The 19614-nt window shown below is 40.7% G+C and overlaps 2 protein-coding genes across 6 annotated transcripts in view; one reads left to right on the plus strand and one right to left on the minus strand.

Annotated features, from left to right (window-relative positions):
• The window catches only part of insig2 (insulin induced gene 2), a 41866-nt gene extending 27122 nt beyond the window's left edge, over window positions 1-14744 (minus strand). The window contains exons 1-2 of the mRNA XM_044131932.1: window positions 14511-14744; window positions 14284-14432 (exon numbers count right to left, since the gene is read on the minus strand). The gene's annotated coding sequence lies outside the window, so the exon portion shown is untranslated. The remainder of the gene's footprint in view (window positions 1-14283; window positions 14433-14510) is intronic.
• ccdc93 (coiled-coil domain containing 93) overlaps window positions 1-19614 on the plus strand; it is a 35638-nt gene that overhangs the window by 2800 nt on the left and 13224 nt on the right. For 2 of the 5 annotated variants that reach the window (XM_044131925.1, XM_044131926.1), the window contains exons 3-11: window positions 3496-3553; window positions 3703-3816; window positions 6709-6803; window positions 7586-7697; window positions 10692-10790; window positions 15102-15158; window positions 15286-15386; window positions 17348-17365; window positions 17584-17620. In XM_044131925.1, the coding sequence (XP_043987860.1) occupies window positions 6721-6803; window positions 7586-7697; window positions 10692-10790; window positions 15102-15158; window positions 15286-15386; window positions 17348-17365; window positions 17584-17620 (507 nt within the window). In that variant the 5' untranslated portion in view covers window positions 3496-3553; window positions 3703-3816; window positions 6709-6720. Of the gene's footprint in view, window positions 1-3354; window positions 3554-3702; window positions 3817-6708; window positions 6804-7585; window positions 7698-10691; window positions 10791-15101; window positions 15159-15285; window positions 15387-17347; window positions 17366-17583; window positions 17621-19614 lie in introns of those variants that run through there. The other 3 variants (XM_044131920.1, XM_044131924.1, XM_044131923.1) reach the window with 3 other exon arrangements.

The raw sequence follows: 19614 nt of genomic DNA on the forward strand, positions 1-19614 counted from the left end.
ACAGGTTCTGGGAGAAATGAGACCAAAGGTGCATCAGCTCTTTGGTCACAGACACAAACATGCTAATAAGTTTTAGCTGCCATCATTTTAATTGAGCCACAATTTAGAAGCAGTGTCTGACTTTCATCGGTTTGTCAGTAAACATTTTTTTCTACTTTTGTCATTTCCAAGTTACTTGTGTGGTGAAGGAGCTTCATGCTGAGGCCAGACTGGCCTTTAAGGCTGGGCTTGAGGCAGGCAGGCAGAAGCATGGTCTTCTATTTGAGTATAAAAAAACGGGCAAATGCAAATTTTAAATATGCCCTACGTTTTATTAAAACAATTGAGGATACAATGAAGTCTAATTTGCTTGCAAGAAAAATGCAAAACAACTGCACACATGATTTCTGAAGGAAATAAAGAATATGAATAATTATAAAAGGGGTCTACCAAAAAATATTGATGGTGTAAATGGAGCAAAGGAAATTAGTCAAAGGTGGCAGAAGTATTATTATGAACTATTTAACTGTGTTAAAAGCTCCCCGTTTATGGCAGACAGTATTACACATGATGAAGACGTGAAAGTTTCAGTTTAAGAAACTTATAAGACAGTCATGATCCTAAAGAATAATAAGGCCTGTGATATGGATGAGGTGTCTGCAGAGCACTTCAAATGTTCAAGCAGAAAACTTTTTCTTCCCTTGCTTGTTCTGTTTTTGCTGGGTTTTTAGTCCATGGCATTGTACTTGATTCACTTTTAGCTGTTATATTAGTGCCTACAATAAAGGATAAAGTTGGCAAAATAAATAACAGGAATAATTATCGGCCCATAGCTTTAGCCAGTGTACTATCCAAGGTTCTGGAGAGGATTATATTGAGTAAGATTGAACATTTTCTACTTACTTCAGATAACAAGTTTGGTTTTAAAATGCAGCATGGTACAGATATGTGTGTCTTTGCTTTGAAAGAGATTTTAGATTTGTATAATAGGTGCAACTCTACAATTTTTATGTCATATTGATGCCTCTAAGGTTTTTGATCAGGGTAATTATGAAAGTTATTTTACAAGCTACAGAACAGAGGGGTTCCCAGATCTATTGTTAGAATTTTGTCCTTTTGGTACACGCATCAGTTAATGTACATAAGATGGGGTAATTGTGTGTCAGTGTAACCTGGTTGTATTTTTCTTTTGTTATAATTACACAAAATGTCTTTTTGTTGATTATTTGTATTGTTTCTCACCTGACTGAAACATTGTTTTAACCTTGTTACTTTAAGAGCGGAAGCCCCTCCTTTTGATTTCTTCTTCTGTGGTATTGTCTTTAAATTGTTTGTGCCCTTAGGCCCTCCCCTTTTGTCATGTTGTCCTTGTGTAGGACTTGGAGCGGGCAGCCTGTAACACGGTTGTTTTCTATATGTTGTTCTCGTCAGAATAAATTTGAGAAATCATTTTTTTAAAGACAAACTATGTTGCGGCCTGATCACTTAATAAAACCTGCACAACGCAGAAAGGATCCGGTTCCATCAGCACCTTTTAAAATAAGGAACAGGGTTAGACTGGGAAGTATTTTGTCTCCTCCTCTTTTTAATGTATATATGGATGATTTATCAAAGTGGCTGCAACACTGTGGGGCAGGGTGTGTTGTTGGTGGGACCATAATTAACCATGTCATGTATGCTGATGATTTAGTTATTTTTAGTCCTTGTAGTGCTGGTCTTCAACAATTATTGAGGACCTGGTGACAATGTGGTCAGGAGTATGACATTATGTGCAATGCATTGAAAAGTAACATTATGATTATTAGAACCAAGGAGGATCAGAAGTTGATGCTTCCTGACTTTTTCTTATCTGGTGTTGTTCTTAAAGTGTGTACTGCTGTCAGATGCCTGGGGGATTAAATAACTGATGATCTGACTGATGATATGGACATTAACAGACAATGTCGTTTAATGTATGCACAAGCTGGTACGCAAGTTCAGGATGTGTTCTGTCTCAGTGAAAGTGGCTCTCTTTAAAGCAGGGGTCTCAAACTCCAGTCCTCGAGGGCCACAGTCCTGCAGCCTCTCTGCTGCGGCCTCTCTGCTGCAGGTGGAGTTCTCCAGTTCTCCAGCTCTGGAGAACTGATCTACACAAGGTGGAGGTAATTAAGCCATGTCATTCCAGTGTTTTGTACCCGTGGCACATCTAAAAACTGCAGGACTGTGGCCCTCGAGGCCTGGAGTTTCAGACCCCTGCAAAGCAATCTGCACTCCTCTGTGTGCTGTTCACTTATGTAGACAGTATAAACAAAGCATTTTACAGAAACTCCAAGTGGTATATTGTGACAGAATGAGGATGGTGAGACGGACTAGTGCTAGTCTGTTATTTGTTGGTGTCTCCACTTTTCATGCTGTCTTATGAAACCTTCTGTACAGGTTTATGTGGAGGTTACGTGTTTCTACAAACAACATCATCTAGATACTAAGATATTTCACAAAGCTCAGTCAGGTTTAAGTCCAGAATGTGGAATCACTGTCAGTTTAGCCTTTCTGTAAATCAGTGACTTGTACATGTGATTATTATCTTTTTATGTGATTGTTTTTTAAATTATTAGTATTATTTTTCTATGGACCTATTTGTGTCTTTAATAAAGCTGCTGCAGCTGTTGATGTACATTACAACATGCTTCACTATCTATTACAGTACTGCAAACATTCCAGTATGCAGAAGAAAGAATTACAACACATTTTCCAGGTGATTCAGATTTCTTCATGTCCCAAATGCTCAATTAATGTTACTGCAAGTATAAAAACTAAAAGACCAAAAACAAACTAACAATAAAACATACCAAAAAAGACATCAAAGATAAATCATTACATAAGGGGAAAGGTACAGCAGTGTATATCATTGTCGACTGACAGTTGCTACAAACATCAGTGATACATGGAACAGCACCAACAATGCGAGCCCCACTCCTTCTCCTGCGTTATAAAGAGAAATTGCTGTAGGAACAAAGGAGTGTTTGTACCTGTAACTTTCCATATCTGAGCCAGAAGGTAGATGTTGAAACAGCATTTAAAGGGTGAGAGCTGTTAGCAAGAATGGCATTAGCTTCTATTGAAAAAAATTCTATTGCACATTCAATATATTCACATTTATCAAGAGTACATTGCCAATATATTACCATAGAATTGCACAAATTGTCAGTATATTAAAAGTTTACAGACAACAATGCTTATGAAAAATAAGTACACTTTAGAGGAAATGTGAAAAATATTTCACCAAGGACAGAGTATTGTTTTAACACAATGTCATAGTATTCCAGTATTACTCCAGACAAACTGACATTTCTCTGTCCTAAGAACAGTGAGGATCAAATCATCACCTCATTCCAGTTGGTGGCGGTAGTTTACCAAAACGTTGCATGTCAACCGGACAAGAAGAAGATCATCCAATATTTCTATCATGTGACGTAGTCATGTGACTTAGCATCGCATTTCATTCATCATGGCGGCGGCTGCGTCTGTCTTCCTCAGAGTGAGAACAGGATCGAAGGTTGGAGCAGAGTACGACCAGGAAGGCCAGCTGATCCAGGTAGAGTTAAGAACCCGTCCGGGCAGACAGGTTCCATCTAGTTCAACTTAAACTACAGAACAGACCGAATGAAAACTGGATGAGGATAAAATTGGGGCTAATCTACATTAACACACAGCTGTCTGATTGTAGCTACTTGTGTTATTCAGGTGGAGAGCAGAGAAGACGAGGAACAAACCGTGAAGCTGGCAGAAATCCTGGAGCTGCTGCTGGCTGCGGGTTACTTCCGGGCCCGCATCAAAGGCCTGTCCCCATTTGATAAGGTGCTTCATCTAATCACCCCCAGCAGGGGCGGATCTAGAAAAATATCTAAGGGCTGACGAGATATATATCTCATGCTCACATTTAGCTTACATATACCTAACATTGGATTTAATTTACTTGTTGCAAAATATTGTTTTTAACTTGCATTTTTTCAAAACGAGCTTCATGTAGTACTGACCACCAATAATCTATCTAGTCCGTGGTTGAAGTGTTCTAGTTTTGGAGCTAAAAGAATTTGGTTTTAGATATTATTGAATCATTGCAGAATAATCCAGACCAGGGGTTCCCTAATCTTTTCATGGCATGTCCCCCACAAACAGAGTTATTTTCTGTGCAGGGACTGCTTTGGGAATCCACAGACAATTCTACAAATATGTATAAAACTAGGCCTGTCGCCATAAATGATAAATTAAAACTATCGACGTCATTTTAATTATCTGCATTATCGTCTCTTCAAGCCTTTTTCTCTTTCTGTTGATGACACTGAATGAAAAAAGGTTAAACTCCGCTGCTCTCCACTGACCCTCCCTTCCTCATTTCCTCAGTGTAATGTCCAGTTCACACTACAACATCAAAACCTGAGAGATCACACATTAGCCGACAGAAATCCTAGGTACAACGGTTCGATCCTGCCTGTTGTCCAACAATGGGCAGAAAATAATGGTTACAAGTCCAGTGAACTCATTTTAAAACCAGTAATTAATCAATGCTTTACTACAATCTACCTGCAGTGCATGTGGCTCTAGTGTCAGTGTAACGTCCTGACTGAATGAAAATCATTATAATCTGTTTATGTCACGTTAACAAAGAACAGCTGAAAAGTTACCAGATTCATCAACTGTGTAGCAATTTGGCTCCAACTCCTCCCCTCATCATTTCTATATTCTTTGCACAAAATGTTTTATAAACATTAATGTTGTTTCCACATATCATCTCCAATGTCCGCTGGACTTTGGGTTGCCTCTTGTCAGCTGTTTGGGATTCCCCTCGTAATTTCCCCTCTGAAAGCAGGAGGAGAATCCGCGCTTTCTGATTGGCTACCTGTCACATTCAACAGGCTGCGTTAAGCTCCCAGTGGGGAAAACCCGATTTAGATCGGAGCGCCAGAACAATCTACCGTAACACACCACACACTACAGGATGAGGTCTTCAAACAATATTATCGTTTATCGCAATAATTTTTGAGACAATTAATCGCTCAGCAAAATTTGCTATCGTGACAGGCCTATATAAAACATCAACTTGGTATGTTTCTTTTATAACTTTTATTCACTATGTAATAATTGTTACATTAGTTTAGCATAAATGTTGCATCATACTGTCTGATTTTAGATGGTTATTACTTCTTGCGTTTTTTTGAGCAGTGTTCTCCCAGGGTTTCCCCCAGTGTGTTTTAAGCCTGTTTTAAAGCCATCAGGCTTTACTTGCCTCTCCTCCACCAGGTTAAGAAGCCTTTTTTATATCTTTTTAAAAAGATTTTCTTGTACACCAGTAAACTATACTATGTGTACAATTATTAGACAAGTTTTTGTTTTGACCATAGCATCATTTTTATGTATATTTTCCAACTCCAAGCTGTATATACTCAAATGTTTATTTAATATGTATTTGATATGTATTTGTTTATTGAGGGAGGGTGAGGCTGATCGAGATCAACACCAAGTTGTGCATAATTATTAGGCAGCTTCTTTTCCTCTTAAAATGTGTCAAAAAAGAAATTTAAGAGACTCTGAAGAGTCCAAAATTGAAGAAGTCTTTCAGAGGGATGTAGCATTTTTGAAATTGCTCAGATATTGGGGCGTGATCATAGAACCATCAAACGTTTTGCTGCAAATACTAGTCAACAGGGTCGCAAGAAATGTATTGAGAGAAAAAAAAGATGTAAATTAATTACAAAAGATTTGAGAAGAATCAAATGTGAAGCTACCAGGAACCCATTATCTCCCAGTGCTGTCATATTCCAGAACTGAAACCTACCTGGAGTTCCCAGAAGTAGAAGATGTTCAGAGCTCAGAGACATGGCCAAGGAAAGGAAGGCTGAAACCCGAGCACCGCTGAACAAGACCAATAAGTTGAAACATCAAGACTGGGCCAAGACATATCTGAAGACGTTTTTTTCAAAAGCTGTATGGGCTGATGAGTGACTCTTGACAGACCAGATAGATGGGCCTGTGTGGCTGGATCAATAATGGGCACAGGGCTCCACTTCACATCAGACACCAGCAAGGTGGAGGTGAATATGTTGGACCTTCATCTACTGCCAAGTTTTAGTAGACACTTTCTTCAAGCTGTGGTACAGAAAAAGTCTGCATCTTTCAAGAACATGATTTTTATGCTGGACAATGCTCCATCACATGCATCAAAGTACTTCACTATGTGACTAGCCAGTAAAGGCTTTAAAGATGAAATAATAACAAAGTGTCCCCCTTCCTCACAAAACCTAAACCTCATTGAGAACTTGAGAGCCCTTCTTAAACAGGACATTTAGGTGAAGGAAAACAGTACACATTTCTGGACAGTGTCTGGGAGGCTGTGGTTGCTGCTAAACAAACAAGGTGTGGCATCCATTGTAATGCAGTGTTAAGAACTGCACACGTTTCTGTGGAGGTAACCATTGTTTACTCCAGAAGATAATTTCAGGACATCTGCTCCAATTTTATGGTAATTAGTCTGCTCCTTGGATTGAAAGAAATTTCAACTAGACTTTCACTACTTTACTTGGTCTGACCATGTTATTGATGATTGTATTGTGGCTGTATAATTGTCCACTAAAGCTGTTGTAGTTATGAAATAAAATCTAATTGTAATGAATCCCTCCCATCACTCTGTGTCTTGCAGAAGTCTTTATTATTCCATCTCTCTTAGATTGTCCTTCCTTTGCTTTCCCACAGGTTGTTGGTGGAATGACCTGGTGCATAACCACATGTAACTTTGACATAGATGTGGATCTACTCTTCCAGGAAAATTCCACTATTGGACAGAAAATGTAAGTAATATGATGGCAGTGTTCAAGAAATGTTCTGAGCCATTTCTGCTAAACTTGCAAATGTCAGGCAGGACTTTTTTGAAACCTGTAGGACACCGTACTTGCATGCTGCAAAAGCATTTATTGAAGGGACATTGTAGTGACCTCTGTCAGGACAGATGCCATAGTGTTTACTAAAGCGGGTCTCTTGTCTGTGTTTTTGTTTTGGTGACACGCCAAGCTCATAACTGGCTTCTAGCCTTTCCTGGAAACACGCCAGACTTAGTGAGGCATTTAACATAAGCATTTTTATTTAACTCAAGAGACATGCACACTCTGGACAAATAAAGGGCCCTTCTGAAATCATTTTGTTTACATTGTAGTGTGAGGCCCAGCGTAACATTTCTGGATTCAAAAGGCTATTTTACCTGTTGCTCTACATTTTTGTCATTTTGCCTGAAGAGACTGCTTTTAACTGATATCCATATTTTCAGATTTATGTTCTTTCTGCATAATTGCAATCTTTGCACAGTGACAGATATTGCATTATTTGTTTTGGTTGTTTATCTAAAAGCTTTTATTTTGTGTCAGATTCTCTTAGATATTTAAAACTGTTAGCAGTTTTAAATGTAAAGTCCATTCTTTTCACTTTTGTGTAACTAAAGTATCAAAAGACCTACAAAATAAGTATCTCTTTGTTTACAATTTCAGAAGCTATAATTGTGTAACACAGTGCTAACAGGAGAAATGTTTAGTTATTGTTGATGTAAGTTCTATATTTTTTTTTTTGCCTGTTTCTTTAGAGCCCTGACAGAGAAAATTGTTTCTGTTTTACCAAAGATGAAATGTCCTCATCGCCTGGAACCCCATCAAATCCAAGGCTTGGATTTTATTCACATTTTCCCAGTGATACAAGTAAGATGCATATTTCCATTACGCATTTTAAAACAACAAAACTATGATAGTTGTTACTATAATTCAGTCATCACTTACTTAATATGAGTACTTTGCTTATTAGAAAACATTAGAACTACATAAGCTGGACTGTGTTCCAAGCCACATAAGTTTCTCATGACAGACGGTATGAGGGCATGTTCAGGTTGCACCACTTAGTTTAATTTAAAAGAAGTCTGGTACGTCAGCGGTTCACTGGATGAGATTCATACATTATCTGCTATGACTCATTAACTTCTCTATACATTAACTTACCAACACTTATTTTAAGCGATGACAGCTCAGGTGACTTCAAGTTTTGAAGTTACCTAATTTTTTTTTTTTTAAGTCACGTTTTGTTTGCATGTGAATTGCCCTGGCTTTCTTTGGACCCAGATTATTGAATGTTTCTAGAAATGGACTATTTCCATTCTTGCTGTTGATTGCTGCTCTGCTTCTTCCACATACTTACAAGAAGTCAGGTTTCCAGTTGTGTACAAAATCACTCAATGATTTCTTAATTTTATTAACATAAACCAAAGAAATATTCACAATAATATCACACTGTGTGGAGGAAGCTGCCACAGACTTCAGACAGGATCAATGTCAGCCCCGCCCACTTACTGACACCAACTTAAACTTATCAGAAATATTTCAGATCAAACCACCCAGTTTGTGGTAAATAAATTGCAACAATTTAATGATGTTATTTCTGCACTTTCCAAAGAAGATGTAGAGTTGAGTCGTAGCAAATTCAGAAGATGTTGTCTTGACTTTTTGTTTGAAGCAGCCAATCAAATGTCTGTTCACTTCATCCATAAAATTCAGCGGGACTATCCACTAAATTTGATGGGTGAAGTTGGAAGTTTAAACTAATTCATGATGCGTTTCAACACAAATACATAGATGAGGGTAGGAACATAGATCGATCTGTAAATCGAGAGCTTCACTTTTTGACTCGGCTCTCTCTTCACCACGACGGAACGGTACAGTGCCCACTTCACTCCCGATGCTGCGCCAATCTGTCTGTCGATCTCCAGCCCCCCCGGCCTGGAGAAGGCACTCTACCCTTTTCCGGCTCAAGACCATCGACTTGGATTTGGAGGCACTGATCCTCATCCTGGCTGCTTCACACTCGGCTGTGAACCGCTCCAGCGAAAGTTGTAGATCACGACCTGATGAAGCCAATAGGACCACATCTTCCGCAAAAAGCAGAGATGCAGTCCTAAGGCCACCAAAACGGATCCCCTCAACACCTTGGCTGCGCCTAGAAACTCTGTTCATAAAAGCAATGAACAGAATCGGTGACAAAGGGCAGCCCTGGCGGAGTCCAACCGTCACCGGAAATGAGCACGACTTACTGCCGGCAATGTGGACCAGACTCTGACACCGGTCATAGTGGGACCTGACAGTCTGTATATAAGGACCTGGTACCCCAAAGGACACGGTCGAACGCCTTCTCCAAGTCCACAAAAAACATGTAGACTGGTTGCACCCTCCAGGACCCTGCTGAGGGTGTAGAGCTGGTCCAGGGTTCCACGACACTGCTCTTCCTGAATCTGAGGTTTGACTATCCGACGGACCCTCCTCTCCAGAAACCCCGAATAGACCTAGCCAGTGAGGCTTAAGAGTGTGACCCCCCCTGTAATTGGAGCACACCCTCCGGTCCCCCTTTTTAAACAGGGGGACCACCATTCCAGTCTGACAATCCAGGAGAACTGCCCCCGATGTCCATGTGATATTGTAGAGTTGCATCAGCCAACACAACATCCAGAGCCTGAAGGAACTCCGGGCGGATCTTATCCACCCGTAGCTCCCTGCCACCAAGGAGCTTTTTAACCACCTCAGCGACCTCGTCCCCAGAGATTGGAGAGCCCAACCCAGACAACAACAATAAAGTCAATCATCGAACTAGGGTGTCCTGGTGCCAAGTGCACATATGGACACCCTTATGCCTGAACATGGTGTTCGTTATGGACAATCCATGACGAGCACAGAAGTCCGACAACAGAACACCACTCGAGTTCAGATCGGGGGGGCCGGTCCTTCCAACCACGCCCCTCCAGGTCTCACTGTCATTGCCCGCGTGAGCGTTGAAGTCCCCCAGCAGAGCAAGGGAGTCCCCAGGAGGGGCACTCTCCAGTACCCTCTCCAAGGACTCCCAAGAAGGATGGGTAATCTGAACTGCCGTTTGGCGAGGAAACACCAACAATCAGAACCCGTCCCCCCACCCATAAGAGGAGGGAAGCTACCCTATCGTTCACCGGGGAAAACCTCAACGTACAGGCGGCGAGATGAGGGTCAACCAGTATGCTCTCTCCTGCTCAGCGCTTCTCACCAGAGTGGGCATGGGCAACTCCAGAGTGGAAGTATGTCCAGCCCCTCTCAAGGAGACTGGTTCTAGAACCAGAGCCATGCGTCGAGGTGAAACCGATTATTTCTAGCCGGAACCTCTTGACCTCACACACTAGCTCCTGCTCCTTCCCCACCAGCAAGGTGACATTAAACTTCCCAAGAGCTAGCTTCTGCAACGAGTATCAGATCGCCAGGACCCCCTCCCTCGGCCACCACCCATCCCAATCCCACACTGCACTCGACCCCTGTGGCCCCTCTCACAGGTGGTGAACCCATGAGAGGGGGGGACCCATGTCTCCTCTTTTGACTGAGCCCAGCCCGGCTAACAGGCACTCGCCAATGTGCCCCTCCTCCAGGCCTGGCTCCAAGGTGGGGTCCCGGTGATCTGCATATGGGCGAGGGAACACCAAATCCACAGTTATTGTCCATCATAAGGGTCTTAATTATATCTTTAATAAATTACTTCACTTGTTATTTCCTGTTTTAAAAAATGAATGTCTCATTAATTAGTTCATAAACTAGGTTCATTATTACTTGTTGTATTTTCATGCTCTCCACTCTCCATAGCACTTGGTTTGTTCTTGTATTGCATTGTATTGCTTACATTTGTTGTTGTTTCAGTGGTTGGTGAAGCGAGCCATAGAGACGAGAGAAGAGATGGGGGATTATGTGAGAGCCTATTCCATTTCTCAGTTCCAGAAAAGCCATTCCTTCCCTGAGGTATAAGCACATATCTAGAACAGATGCAGAATTCTTAGATTGTGCAATTTGCAGATTGTCATGGTGGGTTCTGCAACAAACTCTCATTTGTCAGTAGCAATATTTTCTAACTGTGTGGAGTTTCTCTGTCATTAATCTGCAAAGTGCCGATATTCTATATAACTGGTTCTCTTAGTAAGAACAATAACAAACTTATGCCATTGTCTATATTGCATCTGAAAAATTTTGTTTTGAGCTTCATGGCAACAGCAGCTGGTTTTTCATTTTAAATTTGCAAAAATCTCAAACTTTTTTCTACATTGTCACACCAGGGTATTTGTGTGTAGAATTTTATTTAGAAAAAAATCTTGATTTTAGTACAATTTGGAAAGAGGCTGTGTTACGGTCCAACCAGTAAGGCACAAGGACAAAGGCATATATATATATATATATATATATATATATATATATATATATATATATATATATATATATATATATATATATATATATATATATATATATATATATATATATATGTATATATATATATATATATATATATATATATATTTTTTTTTTTTAACAAAAGTCTTTCAACAGCAAATCTCAAAAATATCACAAAATGGGCCCAAAAGAAATCATCAACTAAGGCATACCTAACTCAGGATAACAAACCAAAGCTGACCTCACACAAGGAATTTCTACACAAAGACTAGCCTACACGAACAGGGAGGGATGGGAGAGTAGACAAACAGTGCATAAACATAAACAACTAATTCAAACCAACACATTTTGACTACAAAACAACTGTAACAACAAAGCAACCTAACACCAAAATGTTTTAGCAGTTATGCTATTAGTAGAGAGAGACAGATTCTTCATCATCAAGTCCCCTGCTTCCAGCAGCCTGATGGTTTGTTCCACTTCCTAGTTTAACTTTCAACTAGTCCTCTCCCAAAGCCAGTTCTTTAAACTCAGCAAAACAAAATAGTTAAGGATCCAAATGAACATAAGGTGTTTACAAAATGTATGCACCCATAATAGTAAACAACCTAATGCAATAACAACTGCAAAAAAGTGAAATTCTACATATATTATATAAAGACATAATAACATTTAGATAAATACTAACACTGGAGAAAAGATGGAGGAACCTCCACAGACTAATATTAAATATAGAAAAAGTGAAGCAAAGTGAGTCCTTTCAGGATGCAGCCGGTGGAGCATAGAAGTGCCCCTACTTCTCTAGCAAAGTGTTCCCAAATTATAACCATAAAGTGGCCTATACTGTATTCAAATTCAGTTCAGTTCACAAATACTTTATTGATCCCAAAAGAAAATTAAATGTTGTTGTTACTCATATTAATCCAAAGAGTTATCTACAAATAGTAATTGTAGATAATGATGGCCATTTGCTGGAAAGAGCTGTAGTGGTCTGTAATAGAGCAAATTTGAAGAAGCCTCTGACTGAAGATAGTCTCATGAAGAGAATGGTCAGGGTTGGTTCCATAGTCAGCCTTAGAACAGAACCAGCCTTCTTTATCAGACGGTAGAACCTTTTTAGGTCTCTGGCTCAGATGCTGCTGCCCCAAGACATGACAGCAGAAGAGATGACGCTCTCAACACACTTGTAGAAGATCTGCAGCATCTTGCTGAAGGATCTTAGCTTCCTGAAGAAGTACAGTCTGCTGTGTTCCTTCTTTTAGATGCTTCACTGTTGTATCTCTAGTTCAGTCTGTTGTCCAGATGAACACTGACATATTTGTATTCCTCAACCACCTCCACTTCTTCTCCCATGATGGAAATGGGGTTTGATTTAATCCTGTTTCTCCTGAAATCTATAATCATCTCCTTTGTTTGGTTTACATTCAAGATGAAGTGATTATTCCCTCACCATACCACAAAGCGGTCCACCAGATCTCTGTACTCATTTCTTGTCCATCTCTGATTCACCTGACAAGAAGTCAGACTCATCGGGGTGTGCTGTGGTGGTGTAGGGGATAGCTCAACCCACATTTGGAGGCCTTGAGTCCTCGACGTGGCCGTCGCGGGTTCAATTCCCGGACCCGACCGACATTTGCCGCATGTCTTCCCCCCTCTCCTTCCCCCTTTCCTGTCAGCCTGCTGTCATATAAGGGACACTAGAGCCCACAAAAAACCCCTGGAGGAAAAAAAAAGTTAGACTCGTGCTGGAGAGAGAAAAGGAATTGAGAGAGAGCCTTCTGTGGCAGGACGGTGAGGATGTTCTCTTGGGTGGTTCTCCAAGAAAGTATTGCAAGAAAGGGGAGGAGGTCTGACTGTATGCTAACCCCTTCTGTCCCCAGATATGCTATTTTATTTATAGAATTATAAGTAATTTCCACTATCAGTAATGTGTCTATCAGAGGATTCCGCTGGTCATTACCTTTCATTAGAGCCTCATTGATGACAGTATGTTGAAGCACTGAGGAGTTACAGTCATTTGAAATTTGAACATCATGTGTTGTCCAATTGCACCATTTGGAGATGAAGACTGCAAATGGAACACTTGGACAACACCTGTACATCCTCAAAAATAAACATGTGCAAAATGACATTTCTTTTTTCGGCTATTTTGATCAATCTTGAAATCCACAACCACAATACTTTATTCTACAGATTTATTGTATTTTCCACTCCATACATTCAACACTCAATGTGTATTTACAAGAAATAAAAATAAAAAATCTAGGTGAAGCAAAATTTAAAAAATGTTTTTGTTACACATATAATAGCTACAAATACTTAAAGTATTTTTGACTGCTTAAATAGAAAATTTATCTTGTCATCTTCATAAAGAGACCAAGCTTTTGCATGTACTCCAAATTGTTCAAGAACAGCTGCTGATTTAATTTGGATTTACCTTTTCAGCTGTTTTTGGAGATTTTGGGGGCGAGAGCTAAGGGGTTTTAACCATTCTTTTAGGTCACATGTGATCCAGGGTTTATTATTTGGGAGGCATCTCACTGTTCTGGTGGGGAACATCTATATAGCACACACAGAAATCTATACAGTCAGCCACACACTCAGTCATGTGTGTGGCTAACTGATGTTACCTCCACGCGGCTGGCAGAGAGTACCCCAAACAGTTTCTTCAAAACAAACCTGGAGGGCCTATTCTCCTTCCTGTGACCATTTCCTAACAGCCATCTTTCTAAAAGGTACCCTCTTCACCAGAGGTTTGTATTCAGAGCAGAGAAAAACAATATTTTGATCTGATTTCCCCAGAGGAGGTCTTGGTTTGGAGACATTTGCATCCTTGACATTAGCATAAAGCAAATCCAAAATCTCGACAAATGTTGGCAGTGTTGAAGAGGGTGAGGCATTATTAAAATCACCAGATATTGCCACAAATGCATTGGGTGTTGTGTCTGTATCCTAGCAACAACAGAACTGATGACATTGCATGCATTATTAGTAACAGCTAAGGGTAGAATGTAAACAGCTGCCAAAATAACACTGGTGAACCCTCTTGGTATAGACGGAAACTTACTGCCAAGAGTTCAATGTCTGGACTGCAGAGATGACACTTCACAGTAACATGCCCTGGGTGACACCATCCGTTGTTCACAGAACTGTTAATCTGTCTCCTTTTCTGTTCCTGCTGCTCTTTAAATCTGTCTGCTTGAATAGTCAGGAAGCCTGACAGAGACATGTTGGAGTCAGGGATACAATCCTGCAGCCATGTCTCAGTAACACACATTATGCTGCATTCGTTACCTTGCTGAGTCCTTGTCAGGGCTTGAAGTTCATCCATCTTGTTAGCCAACAATGTCACGATGCCCATTACGACGTGAGGTTGTAGAGATGGTTTGAACTTCCTCCTCCTCTCTCTCCTTTTTGCTCCAGCTCTGCATCCACAACACCTCCTTTCAACTCCTCTGGGATTTCTGGCTTCATTTGTGGGTTTATTTCAGCTTTTCTGATGTTGATCAGCTGCTCCCTGTTGTAAACCACCTGGTTGTTATGGTTACACATCATAACAAAATAGCAAAAATACAAAAATATTGCCAAAAATCAGTCTAACCACACAGAATACAAAACAAGAAAAAGTAGCCATCCAGAAAAGCTACTTTCCTACAAAAAAGCAGGAATGAATATTTGAAAAACAGAAAAAATTAGAGCTACTCCAACATGCTGCCAGCCTCAGCAGGGTAATTCTAGAATTGTAATTTCTCACTATTAAAGTTGAGATTGAGTATCTATTGTACCCTAGAAAAACAGACTGTTGAAAAATATTCTAATTTCACTTTCCATTTTATATATGTCCTTTTATCTATTTATTTCTCGTATTGTAAAACTCTGGTCTAGGATCAAGAACTTCTCAAGAGGAAAGACAACGCTGTGAAGGCCGTTCTGGATGTATTGGTGAGCAGCTGCAATATGATTGACACTAAATGAAATGCCTGATGTCTCATGGTTTCAAACTATGAGCAGATTATTTGGTTGTAGGTAACAGACTGATGGCATGTGAATGAGCTCTGGTGTTTTTCAGGAAGTGTACAAACCTGAGAGAAAGTACAGAAGACAGAAAGATGCAGAACTCCTCCTGGATGAGGAGTCCAGGATCCATTTTACTCTGCTGGAGTATGGCAGGTAATATTTCCCTCCAGGTAGTTGTGCCAGGCCACCATGTGGCCAAGCTGTTGAAAGTGCTGTTGAGTCATAGCATTCTATTAAAATACAAAACATGCAGCCCACTTTTTATAGGTAAAACACATGAATGGATTAGTTAGTCTTTGCTGGAAGTACAAGGTCTGTGTGTTCTCCTTCCAAAAAGAAAAAAGTCTTCAAGATTAGTGGACAAAACAAGTACAGAGAACAGATGGTTTCCCACTCCATCTTCTTTATTTTGTTACAATTATTTCACTGCAGACTGTTACACAAATGTTCCAAAAGGGTTAAAAATATGAAAAAAACAAAATCCATGATTGAAGGTATGTAACCTTTATTAAAAAACTTTATTCTGTGAATAAATTGATCTCCTCCAGCTGCTTTTTCCATCTGATGAGTGTCAGTAGTGGATTTTTACTGACACTAAGAAATACAGCCAAGTCATCCCAACCAAAAACAACCAATCAGAGCCAGGAGGAGAGTCTTAGGGTTGTTACCCTAATGGCAGAGAAACAACTTATCATGTTCCAGGAAAAGTGTTCAACCGCTGTGATTGTTGGCTATGCTAACTAGCCTGAGCATTGATGACAGGCTGTATTAGCTGCACTGCAGCTGTATTTGTGTGAGCAGCCCACACAAAGGGGTGTTTGACAACACAAAGACCCGCCCCCTGCCTCTGATTGGTTGTTTCTAGTTAGGACTGGGAGAAGACAGACACCCCCACAGACATTACATGTTATCACAACATTACAGTTGACAGTTTCAATAAATATGTATAGCAAAATTTATATAAAAGTTACATGCTGCATCTTTAACCACAATACTAAAAAGGGAGAGGGAATATTTGTCCAACCCTTCCTTCCCAGAAATGTTGGCGTCATCGTTGCTTCCTGGACTACATGGCTCTTGTAAAGAGAGTTGCAGTCCTTCAGTAGAACCAGCTCCCTCTTCTTCATCACTCCATCTAGCTTCTTTCTCCAAAATTGCAGATAAATTGCTTAAATCTTTGTTGAAACATTCTGGCATGGAACTAGGAGTTCATGACCAGAAAGAAAAATACCATGGTTTCTTTCAATTTTACAAAAAGTCAAAACAACTATATAACATTATCTTTGTATTTTATTTTACACAGAAAAGCATCATTTATTCCTACCATTGTTAAAAGTGTAACTATTACTTGAATATTACAGAAATAAGTTATTTAAAAAGTAATTTTTATTTTAATAAATTGTTCAATGCAAACATTTATGCTTGTTGTGAAGAATTTTACTCTTCAGAGAAGCTCATCTTGGCTCAGTATTTGTCAGGCTACCTGCTCTGGCCGCTCAGCTGGTTAGATATGATGCTCATAGCTTACAACTGTAGTTTTGTTAAGCCATCTTTTTGCTTACTGTACCAGCTTATCCATAGAGAGTCGTGGTTCAGACAAATGAATCTATCAATTTGAACACAGCCTTATCTTAATGTGATGGTTCTGAATTATTTTTGGTCATGCTCTCCCTTGGGAACATACTTTTTTTTTTTTCATGCCCACCCCTAATTGAAATACTATAGAGAATCTGATAATAGAAATAGAGAAATAGTTGTCCTGCAATTCACTTGTAACAGTAGCAACAGATATAAAGGTTCACACAGTGAGTTCTTAAAGTGTTGAAAGCAATATATAAAAAGTAAGATTAATAATAATGATTTACCTCCATTCAGTATCAAATAAAGACCATTAAATCCAAAAAAGCCTTAAAAAACTGGGTTCTATTGTTGTATTTGGTCATGTGGTGGAATTAAAAATGCAACATTCCTGACACTTCGACCACGATCTAATGTAGCATGTTGTCTAATTCTTTTAATGTATACATAACTGTGCAGTTTTTTAACCATCTTGAATATGTACATTCTCTTTTTCTGGTCAAATTCTTCCTTCATCCGTCCATCTCTGAACATAGAATGTGTGAAGCTATGCTGTGAGTACTGGAACTGTGTGAGCATCCTCTGCATGCTTCTGATGACGGTTGTGGAGAAGTGTGTGAGAAGTTGTCCATGTTTAAGCATGGACTCTAACATAGATGTGAATAGTTTGGCCTCAGTGTTGATTTGTACCTGTTCTTGTGAGGTTTTGTTTTAACATCAGGGTTTGACATTGTAAACCTTGACTAAGTGTATTTCTTTGTTTTGTCACCAGGAGATATGGACTAAATAAGCAGTGTAAACAAAACAAGGTAAGGATGAGGTTCATGTTGCTTGTTGGCTTAATAAACAGAACATTACAGGGTTTACATAATGTTAAATAAAACCCTTTCATGTGAGCAGTAAGGTTCTAGTTAGAGGAATTTTTCATCCATCCATCTTCTTCTGCTTATCCGGGGTCGGGTCGCGGGGGTAGCAGCTTCAGAAGGGAGGTCCAGACTTCCCTCTCCCCAGCCACTTCTTCCAGCTCCTCCAGAGGAATCCCAAGGCGTTCCCAGGCCAGCCGAGAGACATGGTCCCACCAGCGTGTCCTGGGTCTTCCCCAGTGGGACGTGCCCGGAACACCTCACCAGGGAGGCGTCCAGGAGGCATCCTGACCAGATGCCCAAGCCATCTCAACTGGCCCCTCTCGACATGAAGGAGCAGCGGCTCTACTTTGAGTCCCCCCCGGACTCAGAGTAGTCCGGGGGGTGACTGAGCTTCTCACCCTATCTCTAAGGGAGATCCCAGCCACCCTACGGAGAAAACCCATTTCGGCAGCTTGTATCCGCGATCTCATTCTTTCGGTCATGACCCAAAGCTCATGACCATAGATGAGAGTGGGAATGTAGATCCACCGGTAAATCGAGAGCTTTGGTTTTTGGCTCAGCTCTCTCTTCACCACGACGGACCGGTATAGTGTCCGCTTGACGGCAGACGCTGCACCAATCCGCCTGTCCATCTCCCGCTCCCTTCTTCCCCCATTCGTGAACAAGATCCCGAGATACTTGAACTCCTCCACTTGGGGCAGGACACCCCCCCTGACCCGGAGAAGGCACTCTACCCTTTTCCAGCTCAAGACCATGGCCTCGGATATGGAGGCACTGATCGCCATCCCAGCCGCTTCATAAATAAATACATCTCCACCTAAAAGATGAAAACTTCCTGCAGTGAAGCTTCGACTACAACATATAAGCTTCAGTTTGTGGATTTTAAATGTTAAAAAGAACCTTTTCTGAAATGAACAAGCTTGGCAATAGTGTGCCAAGCTTGGGATGCCGAGTGTGAAGCATAACACTCTTATGCTTGAACATGGTGTTCGTTATGGACAATCCATGATGAGCACAGAGGTCCAGCGAGAGCTGCAGATCATGTCCCGATGAAGCCAAAAGGACCACATCATCCGTAAAAAGCAGAGATTTGATCCTAAGGCCACCAAAACAGATCCCCTCAACACCCTGGCTGCGCCTAGAAACTCTGTTCATAAAAGTAATGAACAGAATCGGTGACAAAGGGCAGCCCTGGCGGAATCCAACTCTCACCGGAAATGAGCACGACTTACTTCCGGCGATGTGGACCAGACTCTGACACCGGTCATACAGGGACCTGACAGCCCGTATCAAGGAGCCCGGTACCCCGGAGAACCCGCCACAGGGCTCCCTGAAGGACACGGTCGAACGCCTTCTCCAAGTCCACAAAACACATGTAGACTGGTTGGGCGAACTCCCATGCACCCTCCAGGACCCTGCTGAGGGTGTAGAGCTGGTCCAGTGTTCCACGACCAGAAAAAAAAAAATCACACTGCTCTTCCTGAATCCGAGGTTCAACTAGCCGACGGACCCTCCTCTCCAGGACCAGTGTTGGCATAGTTACTTTGAAAAAGTAACTTTAATCGGACTATTGATTACTCCTTGAAAAAGTAACTTAGTTATATTACTGACTACTTGATTTGGAAAGTAACTAAGTTATATTAAAAGTAACTTTTTAGTTACTTTCAGCAGCTGCTAACAACAACGCTCAGCCTCCTGTGAAAATCACATTGAGCTTTGCCAATACTTAATTGTCAGCTATTTTATAATGATTAGATCAACAATGTGTCTCCACTGATAAGGTTGAACTGAAGAGGAGATTGTACAAAAAATAAAAAACGTGAGTAATTTGTGTGGTCCACTGTTGTCTGGAAAACTCTAAGTAGGATTTTAAAGCCCCCCTCCCCTCCAGGTTCTGTGTTACGGCCCTGAGTTTGATGTCGCAGCGCACAGATCTC

The sequence above is a fragment of the Gambusia affinis genome, linkage group LG11 (assembly GCF_019740435.1).
Source record: "Gambusia affinis linkage group LG11, SWU_Gaff_1.0, whole genome shotgun sequence".
Taxonomy (NCBI): Eukaryota; Metazoa; Chordata; class Actinopteri; order Cyprinodontiformes; family Poeciliidae; genus Gambusia; species Gambusia affinis.